Source organism: Hippoglossus stenolepis, chromosome 19 (assembly GCF_022539355.2).
Source record: "Hippoglossus stenolepis isolate QCI-W04-F060 chromosome 19, HSTE1.2, whole genome shotgun sequence".
Taxonomy (NCBI): Eukaryota; Metazoa; Chordata; class Actinopteri; order Pleuronectiformes; family Pleuronectidae; genus Hippoglossus; species Hippoglossus stenolepis.
Window position 1 is genome coordinate 11,056,538 of NC_061501.1, and position 13,914 is coordinate 11,070,451.

Here is a 13,914-nt window from a genome sequence, read left to right on the forward strand (position 1 = left end):
CTCTTTATTGTGCCATTAATATTCCAAAGGTCACATGAGCCGAGGTGAGGAAGGAACACTTTCCCCCTCTGTCTATGATGTTCTATGATTTCTGCCTCACCTTCAAACATGACCATTTAGAAAGTGGAAACACTTTCTCCCTTAGACGTGTTCAGACAGTCTTCTAAGTACAAACAAATATAAACTAAGTCATTTGAAGCAAAGTGAATCCTTTAAACCTCCGTCGCAAGTTGTGCCAGAAAACGCTCCTGAAGGCCCTGCTCCTCCACAACCTGGTCTTTTTAAAAAACAAAGAAAAAGTTGCCTCTGCATAGATCCAAGTGTAATTAGTTTTTAATAACATAATATTATGTTTGGCTCCGGCCCTCTGCGACCCTCGGGGGAGGCAGCATAGCTAGTAGATGGATGGACAAATGCTGCAATTTGCAAGTATTCTCATGTGGTTGCCGCTGCATTGTAATGCACTGTGCTGTATAGAAGGGGGAATACTTGACAGAGGTATCAAGTCGCTAACTTATTCAAATTCTGCAGATGTCATAATTGCAATGTTCGTACATTTTATCTTGGCGGGTGAATTAAGACGATTGACAGCTCAAGTTCAACAAGGGAGCATTTCTCCAAAATGTGTCATATTCAGATATTCAGCTGTAGAATCGGTTCGATCTGTGATCCACTAATGAAAGTCAGGACAGTGAGTGTTTGTCATAAATATCGACACGAGTCCTCTCGTGGTCTCTGCTCAGTGATCGAACCTGTCAGCGGCTCATAGAAACACTTGACCCGGTGTTTAGAGCTACTCAAATATTGTGTTGTGCGTCCGGCCAAGCAAGGTGTTTGAGGACTGTTTAATGACACTCTGACAGCATAATCCAATATCACATGATATTGACTGTGCAACAAAGAAAAGAAGTCCTTGCTGTTTTTCAGCTTCGTCCAATTGTTGTGAACCACCTGTTTGATTTTAAACGGCCAAATAGTGAAATGTCAGCAACGATCATCTGAACGATACTTGACCATGTCCAGGTCCGACTGCAGGTTTATTTAGTCAACTGGCTCAGTCGCTTTCTGGCTGAAAATGTCCGTCTAATATAAAGGAGGGGGGGGGGAGATGCTGCTCAAATGTTGTGCATATTAACCTGTGTTGTAAAGAGTCGTAGTTTTCTGAAAATATAAGTAATTGGAAACATGTAGAAGCTCAGGGAGTCTGACTCCTTCATTGTGAATTTTGAGATTAATGTTGTTTAAGGAAATGCTGCCCTCTAGTGGACATACACATACATACATGTTGACGTCTTCACATCACAAGATCAATAGATTTTTAAGAGGCATGAAGGGCGTGCATGTGCAAATCAGTGCATGTGAGTTTTGTCCTTGGCGTTTTAAACACTGTATGAATCCGGAAGGTGTGTCGGCCATGATAAACACAGGGAGGCTAAAGTATGACTAATGGTCTCTCAGCATATGTTAATGATTTACATTGGTTCTTTTGAAAACCTCTGAAGTACAATTCATTTTATTTCAAGAAGAGATTTGACCTGAATAAACAAAGCAACTATCAGAATAGATTCCATGTGGATAATGAGTATAATCCCTTCTTTATTAACTTGAGTTCTTGACTGTGAACCACCATTAAAAATAAAAAGCTTCATTCCCTCACCCTGCTAGATTTCCCTCACATGTAGATTTCCCTCACATGTAGACATCATCAGTCCTCCTCAGTTTTTCAGTCAGTGATTTGTGGAGATATAAGACGAACATCATCCACATGGAGTTTTGTTAAAAACATGGAGGAATCTCATTTATTTTATAACCTGTGCTGCAACTCCCTAACTTTGATTTACACTAATATACATTTTCATGCATTCATGACTGTTCTCCCTCAACATGACACCAGAGTGAGATAAACCCTGCAGCTCAAGTGATGTCATTTCAGTTGCCATTTGTGAGGGTAGGATTTTTTTTTTCTTTTTCCTGACCTAACACTCGAGTATGAGCTTATGGTCCTTTTGACGAACACACTCGCATGTGGCTTTAACACGTGTGAGACATTTCTTTGACAGCTACACTAACCAGCCCCTCTGGACACTTCCAAACAAAGGCCAGTCTTTGTCGAGGGGTCTGGCATGTGTCTGTGTCTGAGCTCACGTGAGGGGGGGAGTTTAAAGGAAAAGACGAGCATATGTTAAATGTCGGCCGTGGAGATTTTGACCGAGCAAACAAACCACTGTAGATGCTGACTCGTATGCAGGGTCTGGGAAATGTGATTAGCAGCCTTAAGATGTTAAGATGTGGAATTTTGTTAAATGTTTGAAAACCTGTGTGATGTACGACGGCGTATTAAACGATGCTGAGTTGAGAATTTTTATTTCTGAAATCGACCTGATTGACAGGAAATACTGGAGCTTGTTTTGAAGCAGTTTATTCTCAGACAGATGTTACACATGATGGCCTAAAAATAAGATTAGAAAAGCAGTGAGAAAAGCAGTTCCTACACATGTAGACATGTTTGATTCCTGCTGGTCAAATAGATTAAGCTCTTAATAATTATTTGAGTACACGTAAAAACATTTAGCCCATTTATGATAAATTACATTACCTTACATACATACATAGCTTTGCAATTGTTTTCAATAGAGTATGAAAATCTATTTGTACTGGTTTATATTTGTTTAATGTTATGATTGCATGGCACACAGTCTAAAGTCTATGTGTTTTCATTTAGTCAGAGAGGAACAGTACTTTCAGGTAATGTTATAAAAACAAACCGCTCATGGGGAAGAGAGCCAAGTCTCCCCAGCTTTTAAAGCAAGATGTGACCAAATTCACGAGCACGCTTGTCGTACTTCTACCAAATCAAGCAAAAAACTGTAAAACTGAAGCAAATGCTATCGTGGCTCATCCAGTCAAACCTTTGGTGTGATTATATTGCAGCAGTCGCATAACGAGAAATGAATAAAAGTGCATTTTGTGCAACCAGCAAAAGAGAAAATAATAGATATATGCTTTAATTACATATTAATTATGTTCTGATAATAATTAATCATATTCTTCTCTGTATTTTAATTTTATTTGGCATAAATTTGTCTTTAAATGTATGCAACATTTCTTACTAATTTATTTTTCTATACCTCTCACCCCCACATCAGTTCTGTCCCCAAACAAACACCACAACATCCCTCAGCTAAAGGTAGTGAGCCTCTTCCTCATGTACAGAAAGGCCAAGTATGTGGCTCCGCCCAGGAGGCCTATCAGCAGAGTGGTACCGACAATTACCGGCGCGTTCTTCTTGGCCACACGAAACGCCACCGGCAGGACAGCAGATATCAGGATGTTGTTGACGTGGCCCAAAACCCTCCTGAAGGCCGGGCGCTCCACCACACGCTCGTAGTACGTTTCCAGGTTGACACGGTTACCGTTGCCCCAGTAGCGACGGGAGAGGCCGAGGAACTTGAGGCGGTGTAAGGTTACTGCCAGAGAGATGTCGGCCATGCTGAAGAAGTCACCACACAGCCAGGACTGAGTTCCTTCCTCTACAAGGGAAACACGGCAGACAGAGGAATTGAGGATGTGAATTCTATTGTCATTTTAATAATACAACAGTCATATTAACACAATGATATTGATTGTTGCGTATGATATATTGATGGTGCAGTGGTTACTAAGCAACAGGATGATGTGGTTACCTGGTGTTTCTTCCTCCCTCCTCTGAAGCTCTGTCTCCACCTGGTCCATCACACCCTCCAGTTCATCCAGAAGCTTCTTCAGGTACTTCATGTTGTCGTGGTCAAACAACTTAGACTGTAGAAACATGATCACATATAAATACATCTGTTCACAGCACATTTATCTATTAAACATCACAGGAGAAACGTCATGGTACACGTCAAACTGCAGTACCTACAAATGAAATGTTCTCTCAGCTCACTCGTCCATCTGAACTACTGTTAGGACATACATGCATCTCAGTGCTACTTGGTGTTCGTTAACAATCAATATTCATGTTGAAATCAAAATAATACATTAATTTCAAAATGTAAATGTTTGATTTAAATGACAGAAGCAGAGCTATTGATTAGCCGGGTTTTATTTCCCATCATTATTCTTTCATTGTCAGTTAGCTGCAGCCTCGTTTATTTAAAAGGTGGAATAACAAACATGGTGGTTCATCAAAACTGATGTTTTCCAATTACAGATAACTTACTTTTAAGCGCCTCTGTTTTGCAACATAAGCATCTTTCAGCTCTGGATTCTGCTCGGCCAGTTTTTTCAGCTCCGACTGTGTGTTTCCAATCTGTGCTGTCACACAAAAACATAAAGCCAGGTCAGACATGATGAGACGCACATGATGAGATGTTTGGAATCAATATTCTCTCATAGAAACCTGTTTCTAACACTTTTTGGACTCTATGCCTAACAATGTGTGGCTGTAGTGTGGGTAAAACAGGTTCTAACCCTAACTCCCTGACAACCAACACTGTGGATATACATACATAACATCATAGCTTATTTATTATTGCCAGGGTGTCTGTCTTTGTGTCTTACTTCGGATGCGCGAGGCAGCATAGGCTGGTATGTGCGAGTCCACTGTGATCTCAGGGTGGAGGATGCAGCCGTGGGTGTAGGCATCCATCTGTAGTGAGTCCAGCAGCTCTCTGTAGTGCTGCACCCTGTGATAGTATGTGCTGCCCTCTTCAGGTACCAGCTTGGGTGTGCCCTCTGTGAAAATCCATGAAAAGGAAGGAGTGATGGTGTTAAAGTGTGAAACAAGGTTGCTAAGGGACCATTTAGACGAGATCGGGGTGATGGAAAGGAAACTTGATGTTTTCGCAGGTTACACCATTATCTTAAAAGTTTCCATGCTTACCGTACGTTCTCCACTGTGAGGTGACTGCACCCTTAGAACAAAGCTATTGTGGATCAGTGCAAACCAAGAAAAAAAGGAATCAATGAATGAAAACTAAACAAAGGCACGATGCGAAATTAAAAACAAATCAAAACAACAAAATTATATTTTGAAAACATAAATTCAACAAAGACAAAGAAGGAAACACTGTATGGAAATAAATAGAGAATAGAGTCCTTAAGTGCATTAAAACAGTGGGTTAGTGAGAGTGTGTGGGTGAGAAGAGTCTTTATTCAATCTCACCATCAGTGAAGTTGTGCTCCAGATAGTCCATGATCTGTGTCGGGTCACAGATGACGTTGTCATCGTGGACTAAGACGGGAACTTCACCCGTTGGATTCAGACGCATGAACCACGGCTCGTTGTGCTCGCTGAGCGGCAGACTCACATCGTACTCCTGACAGTGCAAACCTTTTTCTGCTATGGCCAGACGCACCTGAAAAACAACACCTCTGTATGACTGCGGTGGATGTTTAAATATCTGAGTGAAACTATAATAAACCAAAAAACATTTATTTTAGCCATTAATCTATAGATGACTGATCTACAATCAAATCCTTGTAATGTTTCTGCACCTTTTGTTCCCTTGACTATGCACCAGAGTGTTCAATTAAAACATCAACAATAGATCTGAAAAATGCTGTGGGCTTCTCTGTTATTGAATATAAATGATAGATTTACCACACGGCTGCTCTGGCTCTTTAATTTTTCTTTCAATAACTCACAAACAACAAATTTTAGCCCCAAAGATGATACTTGAGTGCTCACACCTCCGCCAAGGCCCAACACTCCACTTATGAAAACACATAGATTCACTAGATCCAGGTTTCTATTTGGATCAGAAACCTTTCTCTGAAAAACCATCAAAAAAGTTGAAAGAGAAAGGGATCGGGAAAGTAACAACAAACACTTCTACTGTGTCAGTCAAGTAACTTTGTAAGCCTTGTTTTTAGAGGTACTATATAAATATAGGTTATATTAGTATTGTTATTATTATCATCACTATTATATACTACAGTCCTGATTTTACTATCTGTCTTCTCTCCCACTAAACTGATGCTGAAACGTTCCGTTCCAAAACATCTGGGTCTGGAAGGTAAACACTGGCCGTTATTCCCTCGATGAACAGTGTTGTAACAGTGTGTTGTAGGTCAGTATTATTATTATTATATCATTATTATGAATCATCAGGTACAGATGATGTGTGTTTTACGTGAATCTAAAAATTCCATCCACACCATCCCATCCATTTTCTCAGAGTAGGAGCTGTCCACCGAGCTGTGGTGCTGAACCACTCACCTTCTGAGAATTAAAAGACTGAGTCCAGTGATAAAGCGTCAACTTGGACTCATGTTGCTTCTCAGACGTTTCTCCTTCCTGCTGCTGAACAGCATCTTGTCCCGACTCTGCTTCTATCAGAGCTGTTTTCTCATCCTGGGTTACAGAGCTGCTTTCAGACGCCATTTTATTTGTTAGTATCATATTAGGGGACAAGTGAGGACGGAGCAGCAAGTCACGGTGAGCTGATGGCTCCCCCTACAGACTCGGAGGGTAACGTGAATCTGACGTCTGCAGTCTGACGTTTTTATTAAGAGCAGTATTTAGAAAGACAAATTCTTTCATTTTACAGTATATTGTCACAATGAACATATTTTTGTTTGTATAAGTGATGAGATAAGTTTAAACGTTCACCCTCTGTTGATCATTTTCTTATTTCCCTTCTGTTCTTCCTTTTATCTTCCCTCCATGTCTTTGTTGATGTCTAATACTTCTACTGGCGACATAGATGATCAGTAGTAAATAAAATCTGTTATACCCATAGTTCAATCAAATTAAAATTAGCTTTATTAACTAACCATCACTACATAGTATATGTGTTGTTGAGCATCTTGCCTAGATTACTGTTATTGAATACAAGTTTCTAAATTTATATAATCTATGATCATAAGATTAATATAATTGTTTTAATGTAAGAAACCAACACAACAAATATTGTTGACAATTACAACAACTTTACACTGAAGAAATATCACTCCTTGGTTATGCAATACATGTATTTGTACAGCAGAGGTCGCTCTGAGGTATTTATTTAAGTAGTAGGCTTCTGTTGGTGAAGGTTACAACTAGTTTATAGTTTAAGTACAGCACATAGTACATATAGTTTAAAGCGAGTTTATGATGTACCTGATGCAAAGCGTGATCATTTTAAAGAGCACAACTGCCATTCAAAACTGTACTAACTAACAAATTATAACCATCTGAAGTGAGGAACTTTTGTTTGCAGTTTAGAATAATTGCTTAGCAAACATGATGCATGCACTGTAAACACTAGGCCTAGAATAAGCTATTCAATTAAATTATTCGGTATGTGACTATTGAATACACAAGAAATGTGACAGATATCTCACTGGGGTATTAATAATACTGTGTGTTGTAAGTATATACTGTATCTCTGAAACTTAAAAGAGCTATATGCAGTATCCAAGTATAGACTATCACCTGTCACTGAAATAAAAATATACATTAAAAACATATATATATACAAGGGAGGTAGGGTGTGAGAGAGAGAGAGAGAGAGAGAGAGAAATAGAGTGGGAGAGAGAGATAGGGGGGGAGAGAGGGGGAGAGGAAGGTAGGTGTGGGAGAGAGAGAGAGAGAAGTAGGGTGAGAGAGGGAGAGACGTTGGGTGGGAGAGAGAGACCGAGAGGTAGAGAGAGAGGTAGGGGGAGAGAAGAGAGAGAGAGAGAGAGAGAGAGAGAGAGAGAGAGAGAGAGAGAGAGAGAGAGAGAGAGAGGGAGGATGGGAGAGGTAGAGAGAGAGGAATGGAGAGAGAGAGAGAGAGACAGAGAGAGTGGATGGGAGAGGTAGAGAGAGAGGAAGGGAGAGAGAGAGAGAGAGAGAGAGAGAGAGAGAGAGAGAGAGAGAGAGAGAGAGAGAGAGAGAGAGAGAGAGAGAGAGAGAGAGGGGTAGGGGGAGAGGGGGAGAGAGGTAGAGAGAGAGGTAAAGAGAGGTAGAGAGAAATAGAGGGAGAGTGAGAGAGAGAGGATGAGAGAGGTAGAGAGAGGGTGGGAGGTCCCGGTGTTGTGACGTTGTCATTGGCTCGGTGTGTCTCTCCAGCTCGGACTCGCCTCTCTCTCTCTCCCTCTGTGATCAGTGGGTGAGAGGGGGGAGACGAGCAGCACACAGCGGACTACCTCCGGTGCGCCTCCGGTAAACGACGCCCACCATTCACACCTCCACACATGCCTTCCCCAACATGTCAGCCTCCGTGTCCTCACCCTCCTGTTGTTCACTATCCTTCTTTTTATCCCTCTAGTCATCATCGGCTCGTCGGCTCGTCCTGTGTTCACACCGCCGGTCCTGGAGCCCCTCGCCTCGGTCCTGGAGACGCCTGAGTCCGCAGCATCGGCTTCTATCTGCAGCCTTGTTATCTGAATGACGGGCGGAAGGTTTGACTTCGACGACGGCGGCACTTACTGCGGGGGGTGGGAGGATGGCAAAGCCCACGGACACGGCATCTGCACCGGACCCAAGGGCCAGGGCGAGTACGCCGGCTCCTGGTCGCACGGCTTCGAGATAGTCGGGGTGTACACCTGGCCCAGCGGGAACACCTACAGGGGCTACTGGTCCCAGGGGAAGCGGCACGGGCTCGGGGTGGAGAACAAGGGGAAGTGGGTGTACCGCGGGGAGTGGAGTCACGGGTTTAAGGGTCGCTACGGGATCCGGCAGAGCCACAACACACCTGCCCGGTACGACGGCACCTGGAGCAACGGGCTGCAGGATGGATATGGGATCGAAACTTATGGGGATGGAGGTAAGAAGCCCCTCTTATAGATGAGTGTGTGTGTCGCTTTAACTGCTGTGGCTGGTGATGGTGTGTATGTGTGTGTGTGTGTGCGTGTGTGATGCAGCCTGGGAGTGAGGAGGATGCTCAGACTCCAACAAACACATCAGCGCATGAATCTCCATCTGATGTGATGCGAGTTGATGCTGAGATTGCGCACTGCGGTCAAGATTCATCGTGCACCTCAAAATACAACAATAATTTATAACCCCACTGGGGAGAACTTGTCTGGTACCACGGCTCCTCTCTTATTCCATCATCATTTGGCAACAACCGGTTGCTCCTCTCATGGCCAGTGAGCAGCACCATGCCTCGTCCAGAAGGAGTTCCACAGCGTTTTTCACATCTGAACCTTCACCTGTTACGAAGAGTCATCATTCAGAGTCTCTTTCCAATTAAAAGCAACAGGTTTTCTTAGATTTTCTCTCCAGAAAGTATAACTGTTGCTGCCAATTCAGCCTTTTCTGCAACTGTCAGGACTCCAATACTTGTTTGGATGCACCTTCTCCACACAAGGGGAAATATCAATCCCGATGGATGCGACATTCAGTGTTAAAATAACTCAAGTTCAAACTCTAGATCAACAATTTGTCCAGTGAGAACGTAATCGTTCTATTTAGCCTTGTCGAGTCATGCACCGGACACACTCTTGGACTAGCTCTAAACGAGGGGTCAGCGAAAGGCTAATCCCAAAGCCTCGACTTCACTCGTTGACGCTGATGTGTTCGGAGATTGGGTTTTGTCTTGAGTCCCGAGTCTGAGCAAGAGAAGATACCGAGCGTCCTACGAACACAAGAGCTTGCATATGATTCTGTAAACGTTGTGTGTTCCATGGTGTCGTTGCATCATCTCCACTAACAGACGCCTTACGCCTTATGGTGCAGAATTAATGACGTCTATCAACAATTATTCACTGTCCAACATAATCACAATTCCGGCTCCTCATCTATCCGTTAAGCCACGGGAAGTCACCCACTGGACACTCTTTTGCAAGGAGTCAGTGAAAGACCCAATCACAGACCTTTGACCTCACTCATTGACGTTGGTGTGTTCATAGATTGGGTTTTGTCCTAAGACCCGATTCTGATCAAGTAGACAAGATACCAAGCGGCCTAAAAACACCAGATCTCCATAGAGCTGCAGTGTATTACATGGTGCTGTTGCATGTGTAATTCATTCGCATCATCCGCACTAACAGACGCCTTATGGTGCAGAGTAAATGCCTCACATATGATGGTTGCAGAGGGCCAGGCTTGGGAAATCAGCTGATCCTAGAGGATCTACAGAACATCTGGCTGTCTGACCCGGCAACATCCTGATAACTTGATCTGCAGGGTCACGGAATTGAACCGCAGAGCAGAGCCAGCCTGTTAATCTCACACTGTTTATCCATCTAAATGCCTACCCGGGCTGGTATATCGTTTTACGCTAGAATCTCCGCATAATGGCATACTTCGCCGTGCTGGTCAATGAGATGAGAGGGCTCGATTAAAACGCCTTCCTTCTTATTAGGATCAGCATTGTAATATGATGCTCTGAAGAAGCTACAGTAGGGCAGCACACGCTCATTGGGCTCAGCAGCACCAAATGGGATTAATGAAGTATTTCTCTCATTATGTGACTCATAGCAATTCCCTGTCGTCAGAGGCGAACGGATGGTGGTGAATGTGCCTACTGTCAGTGGGGGAGTTAGTGGCCGCCTGAAAATAGGCTCCTAGCTGAGTGATTCACATTCATCCCAAGTGATCCTCAGTACCAGTTCCTTAATCAAATCTCTGTGATTGAGTTAGTTATGCTCACGGCTCCGGATCTGAGGGGAAGGAGAGAAAACATTTCATTAGTTGACATAATCTGCTCCCTTACAGCAAGGCTGCTGTGCTCCCTTATGTATTAGCTGATACAGAGAATATCAGGCCGACCAATTGCAGAACAGGAATCAGACAAATCGTTCTCACTTCAACCGAGATGGAAATGTTACCCTGATATGACTCTAAAGCTTTTGAGGACAGGTTAAGCCCGTGTGCATCATCTTCTATGATTTGTATTTTTTCGTCTTTCTCAGAGAGTTTGTAGAAATCCAGGACTACAGACATGTTCTAGGCTTATACAGAATTTCATTTAGATAAAAGACGCTTTTTTGGAATTAGGCCCAGTGAGACAGGGTGTAACCACAAGCAGGACTTTGAAAACACTTTGTCCTTGAAGATTATACTGTAACTTTGAATTTGGAACAACAAACATTTTTCTGAGTAACTGCACTGTAACTCTAGACCTACTGGTTCAAAGTCTTGTCACCTGATCTGCACCTTCTTCTCACCTTTATTAGTCATGTTCAGATACATCACATATTTTCACACAGTTTTAAATTTTTATGAATTTTTCAGACTGTATAACAGTGGTTGAAAACCTAAGGCTCGCATCCATCCAAGGGGTCACAAGATAAATCTGAGGGGTCTCAATAGGATTTGCAGGACAAAATAATATATTTCTGTTACTTATACTCTATAATTAGTTTTTACTAATCTTTGCTTGTTTTATTTGCAAAAAGCTGGATAATATCACCTCTCCAGGCTTTAATGGAACTACTCACAACTCATTGACATATGCAACATGTCACAAGTGGACAGTTCTTCTTTTAAAGGGGCCATGCACTAAAAATGTTTGGAACCACCACTTCAGAAATGTACAGTAATTCACTATCACCCGCTGACCCATGTCACCTGTTCCCTCAGGTACCTATCAAGGCCAGTGGATGGGTGGTATGCGGCATGGCTACGGCGTACGTCAGAGTGTTCCCTATGGCATGGCCACCGTTATCAAATCACCTCTCCGTACATCCCTGGCCTCCCTGCGCTCCGAACAGAGTAATGGAACGGTGCTCCAGGACCTCTCCTCCACCGCAGACACGCCGACAGGCAGTCGTGGCGGCTTCGTCCTCAACTTCCACTCAGACAGCGAGGTCGTCACCGGCAAGAAGAAGGGCCTGTTCCGCCGGGGCTCGCTCTTTGGCAGCCTCAGGCAGCTGCGCAAGTCGGACTCTCGGACCTCCATCTCCAGCAAGCGCAGCTCCGCGAGAAGCGACGCCACCATGAGCCGCATCAGCTCCAGCGACGCCAACTCTACCATATCCATTGGTGACGGCGAGCTGCCAGACGAGGACCTACCTCTGGAGGACCATGTGGACGCCACCACGACCGAGACCTACATGGGAGAATGGAAGAATGACAAACGCAATGGATTTGGTGTTTCGGAGAGATCCAATGGGATGAAGTACGAGGGAGAATGGCTTAACAACAAGCGCCATGGTTACGGGTGCACGGTTTTCCCAGACAGCACCAAAGAAGAAGGGAAGTACAAAAATAACGTGCTGGTGCGTGGAATACGGAAGCAGTTGATTCCTCTTAAAAACCCCAAAACCAAAGAGAAGGTGGACCGGGCTGTGGAGGGGGCACAGAGGGCTGCAGCCATCGCCAGGAGTAAAGTGGAAATAGCAGCCTCCAGGTATTGAGTTTATGTGTGTTCATTCATGCTTCTGTGTGCATATGGGTGTGTATTGTGTCAACACGACAAAAAGACAAGCCGGATTTCCTCTGGCATTTATTGTCTCTGTCAAAGAGCCCAAGCAGTGGCCTGTTTGACAAATATCTCCTGGTCTGATTGTAAGTGGAGTCACATCACAACAGCTCCGACCTTTATTCATCACCAACAGTCAAGGCTTTTGTGTAGCCGCTGTGATCATCCCCGGGAAAAGGTTCTGTTTCTATTTTCTATTCTCTGCTCATATCTTTCATTCCGAAGGGAGAGGGGTCAGGCATCTTGTGTGCGTGTGTGTGTGAGAGAAAGAGATTTGTGTGTCCGAGAGTTCATGTGCGTGAGCCGTATAGCCATACCCCCGCTCGAGCCAAGTGAGTCTCGTGTGCCCAATAACGATACCTGCTCCCCCTGCCAAGCGTTGCTCTGATGTGGCATCTGCTCTTTAACAGGTGGATGAGACGTGACCTTTTCATTTAAAGCCGTCCCCCCTACTGGGACACAGTTCAGGGTACGCAGCATCGCTTTGACATCCTCTGGTTTCAGTGCATCAGGGAATTATTAAACTGACGACTGTCAGGGTGTGTACAAGCTGTGAAAAGGTCTCTATGCAATCACACGCTCCTCTTTTCCACGCTCACATGAATTTGCATGTATGAAAACAAGAAGTCATAAAACTCCATAGTACAGATTGTGTTTCGACACAACACAAAGAAACGTAGCTACAGGGCTCTGAAACTATCATTGAATCAATGGATCATTTCAGCCTTTAATGCTTCATGTAGTTAAACCGGCCTTAGTGTCTGGAGCCATGCTAGCAGCTCAGTGAGGGTGTACTCATACACAGCAGTGCTTTGAGCTAAATGCTAACATCAGAATGTAAACACCTTGACAGTAATATACTGCTAACATGCCGATGGCTAACTGATACGGTACAACTTCTACCGTGTTCACCATTCTAGTTTTATGTGTTAGCATGATGCTAACACGAGCTGATGATTGGCCATCAAACTGTCAGACAAACTGAAATGTTGACTTGATGATGGCACGAAATGAAAGTTATTGCAATTCGACCTTTTGCATTCGTTCCGAATATCATTACAGTCCATCTGTTGATACGTTTCACTCAAATCCAAAATTGTTAAGGAAATATCAGGGGAATTGAATGTTTTAGGGTTTGTTTGGGCGGCTGTTTGGACTAGAATCAGTTTGCCGATACTCACCGATATGAAAAATTATTATTAAAAACAATGTGAATATTTATATTTTCTTAATTCAAGTTCTGTATATTTAGTTTTATTTGTGTTTTCTTTTTAATTATCGATATCTATGATAAAGTTTATGGTTAAAACTTTAAAATATAAAGCCTCAATCACAATTCTTTTATAAGGGTTTAATAAAGACATTTTAGGAATCATCATCAAATTCTTTTTTAATAAACATATATCGGCCGATATATTGGATACAACATTTTTTACTGCTTCAGACTGTGCTGTGGTGATTTTTAATCGGTGTCATTTCAGCATTTTGTTGGCTGATCAGCAATCTACATAAAATAATAATATACACTCTCAATATACAGAACACTGGAGTCATTGAATAAGCGTATTTTGATATAGCCTGGGCATATCAGAGC

At 43.1% G+C, this 13,914-nt stretch overlaps 2 protein-coding genes across 4 annotated transcripts in view; one reads left to right on the top strand and one right to left on the bottom strand.

Annotated features, from left to right (window-relative positions):
* Positions 1-2,403: 2,403 nt before the first annotated feature.
* On the bottom strand, positions 2,404-8,310 carry gdap1 (ganglioside induced differentiation associated protein 1). Of its 3 annotated transcripts, none has more exons than XM_035142234.2 (6): positions 8,182-8,310; positions 5,147-5,339; positions 4,543-4,716; positions 4,202-4,296; positions 3,684-3,798; positions 2,404-3,530 (listed from the first exon to the last, which is right to left on the bottom strand). In XM_035142234.2, the coding sequence occupies exons 1-6, from the start codon at positions 8,224-8,226 to the stop codon at positions 3,178-3,180; spliced, it is 975 nt and encodes a 324-aa protein (XP_034998125.1). In that variant the 5' UTR covers positions 8,227-8,310; the 3' UTR covers positions 2,404-3,177. The 3 variants fall into 3 exon arrangements, with proteins under 3 accessions (XP_034998125.1, XP_034998124.1, XP_034998126.1); XM_035142233.2 differs by lacking the exon at positions 8,182-8,310 and adding an exon at positions 6,203-6,413; XM_035142235.2 differs by lacking the exon at positions 8,182-8,310 and adding an exon at positions 4,865-4,907 and having other exon boundaries at positions 5,147-5,335.
* Positions 8,311-8,338: 28 nt separating this feature from the next.
* The window catches only part of jph1a (junctophilin 1a), a 30,794-nt gene continuing 25,218 nt past the window's right edge, over positions 8,339-13,914 (top strand). The window contains exons 1-2 of the mRNA XM_035142232.2: positions 8,339-8,717; positions 11,480-12,248. Of these exons, the coding sequence (XP_034998123.1) occupies positions 8,339-8,717; positions 11,480-12,248 (1,148 nt within the window). The remainder of the gene's footprint in view (positions 8,718-11,479; positions 12,249-13,914) is intronic.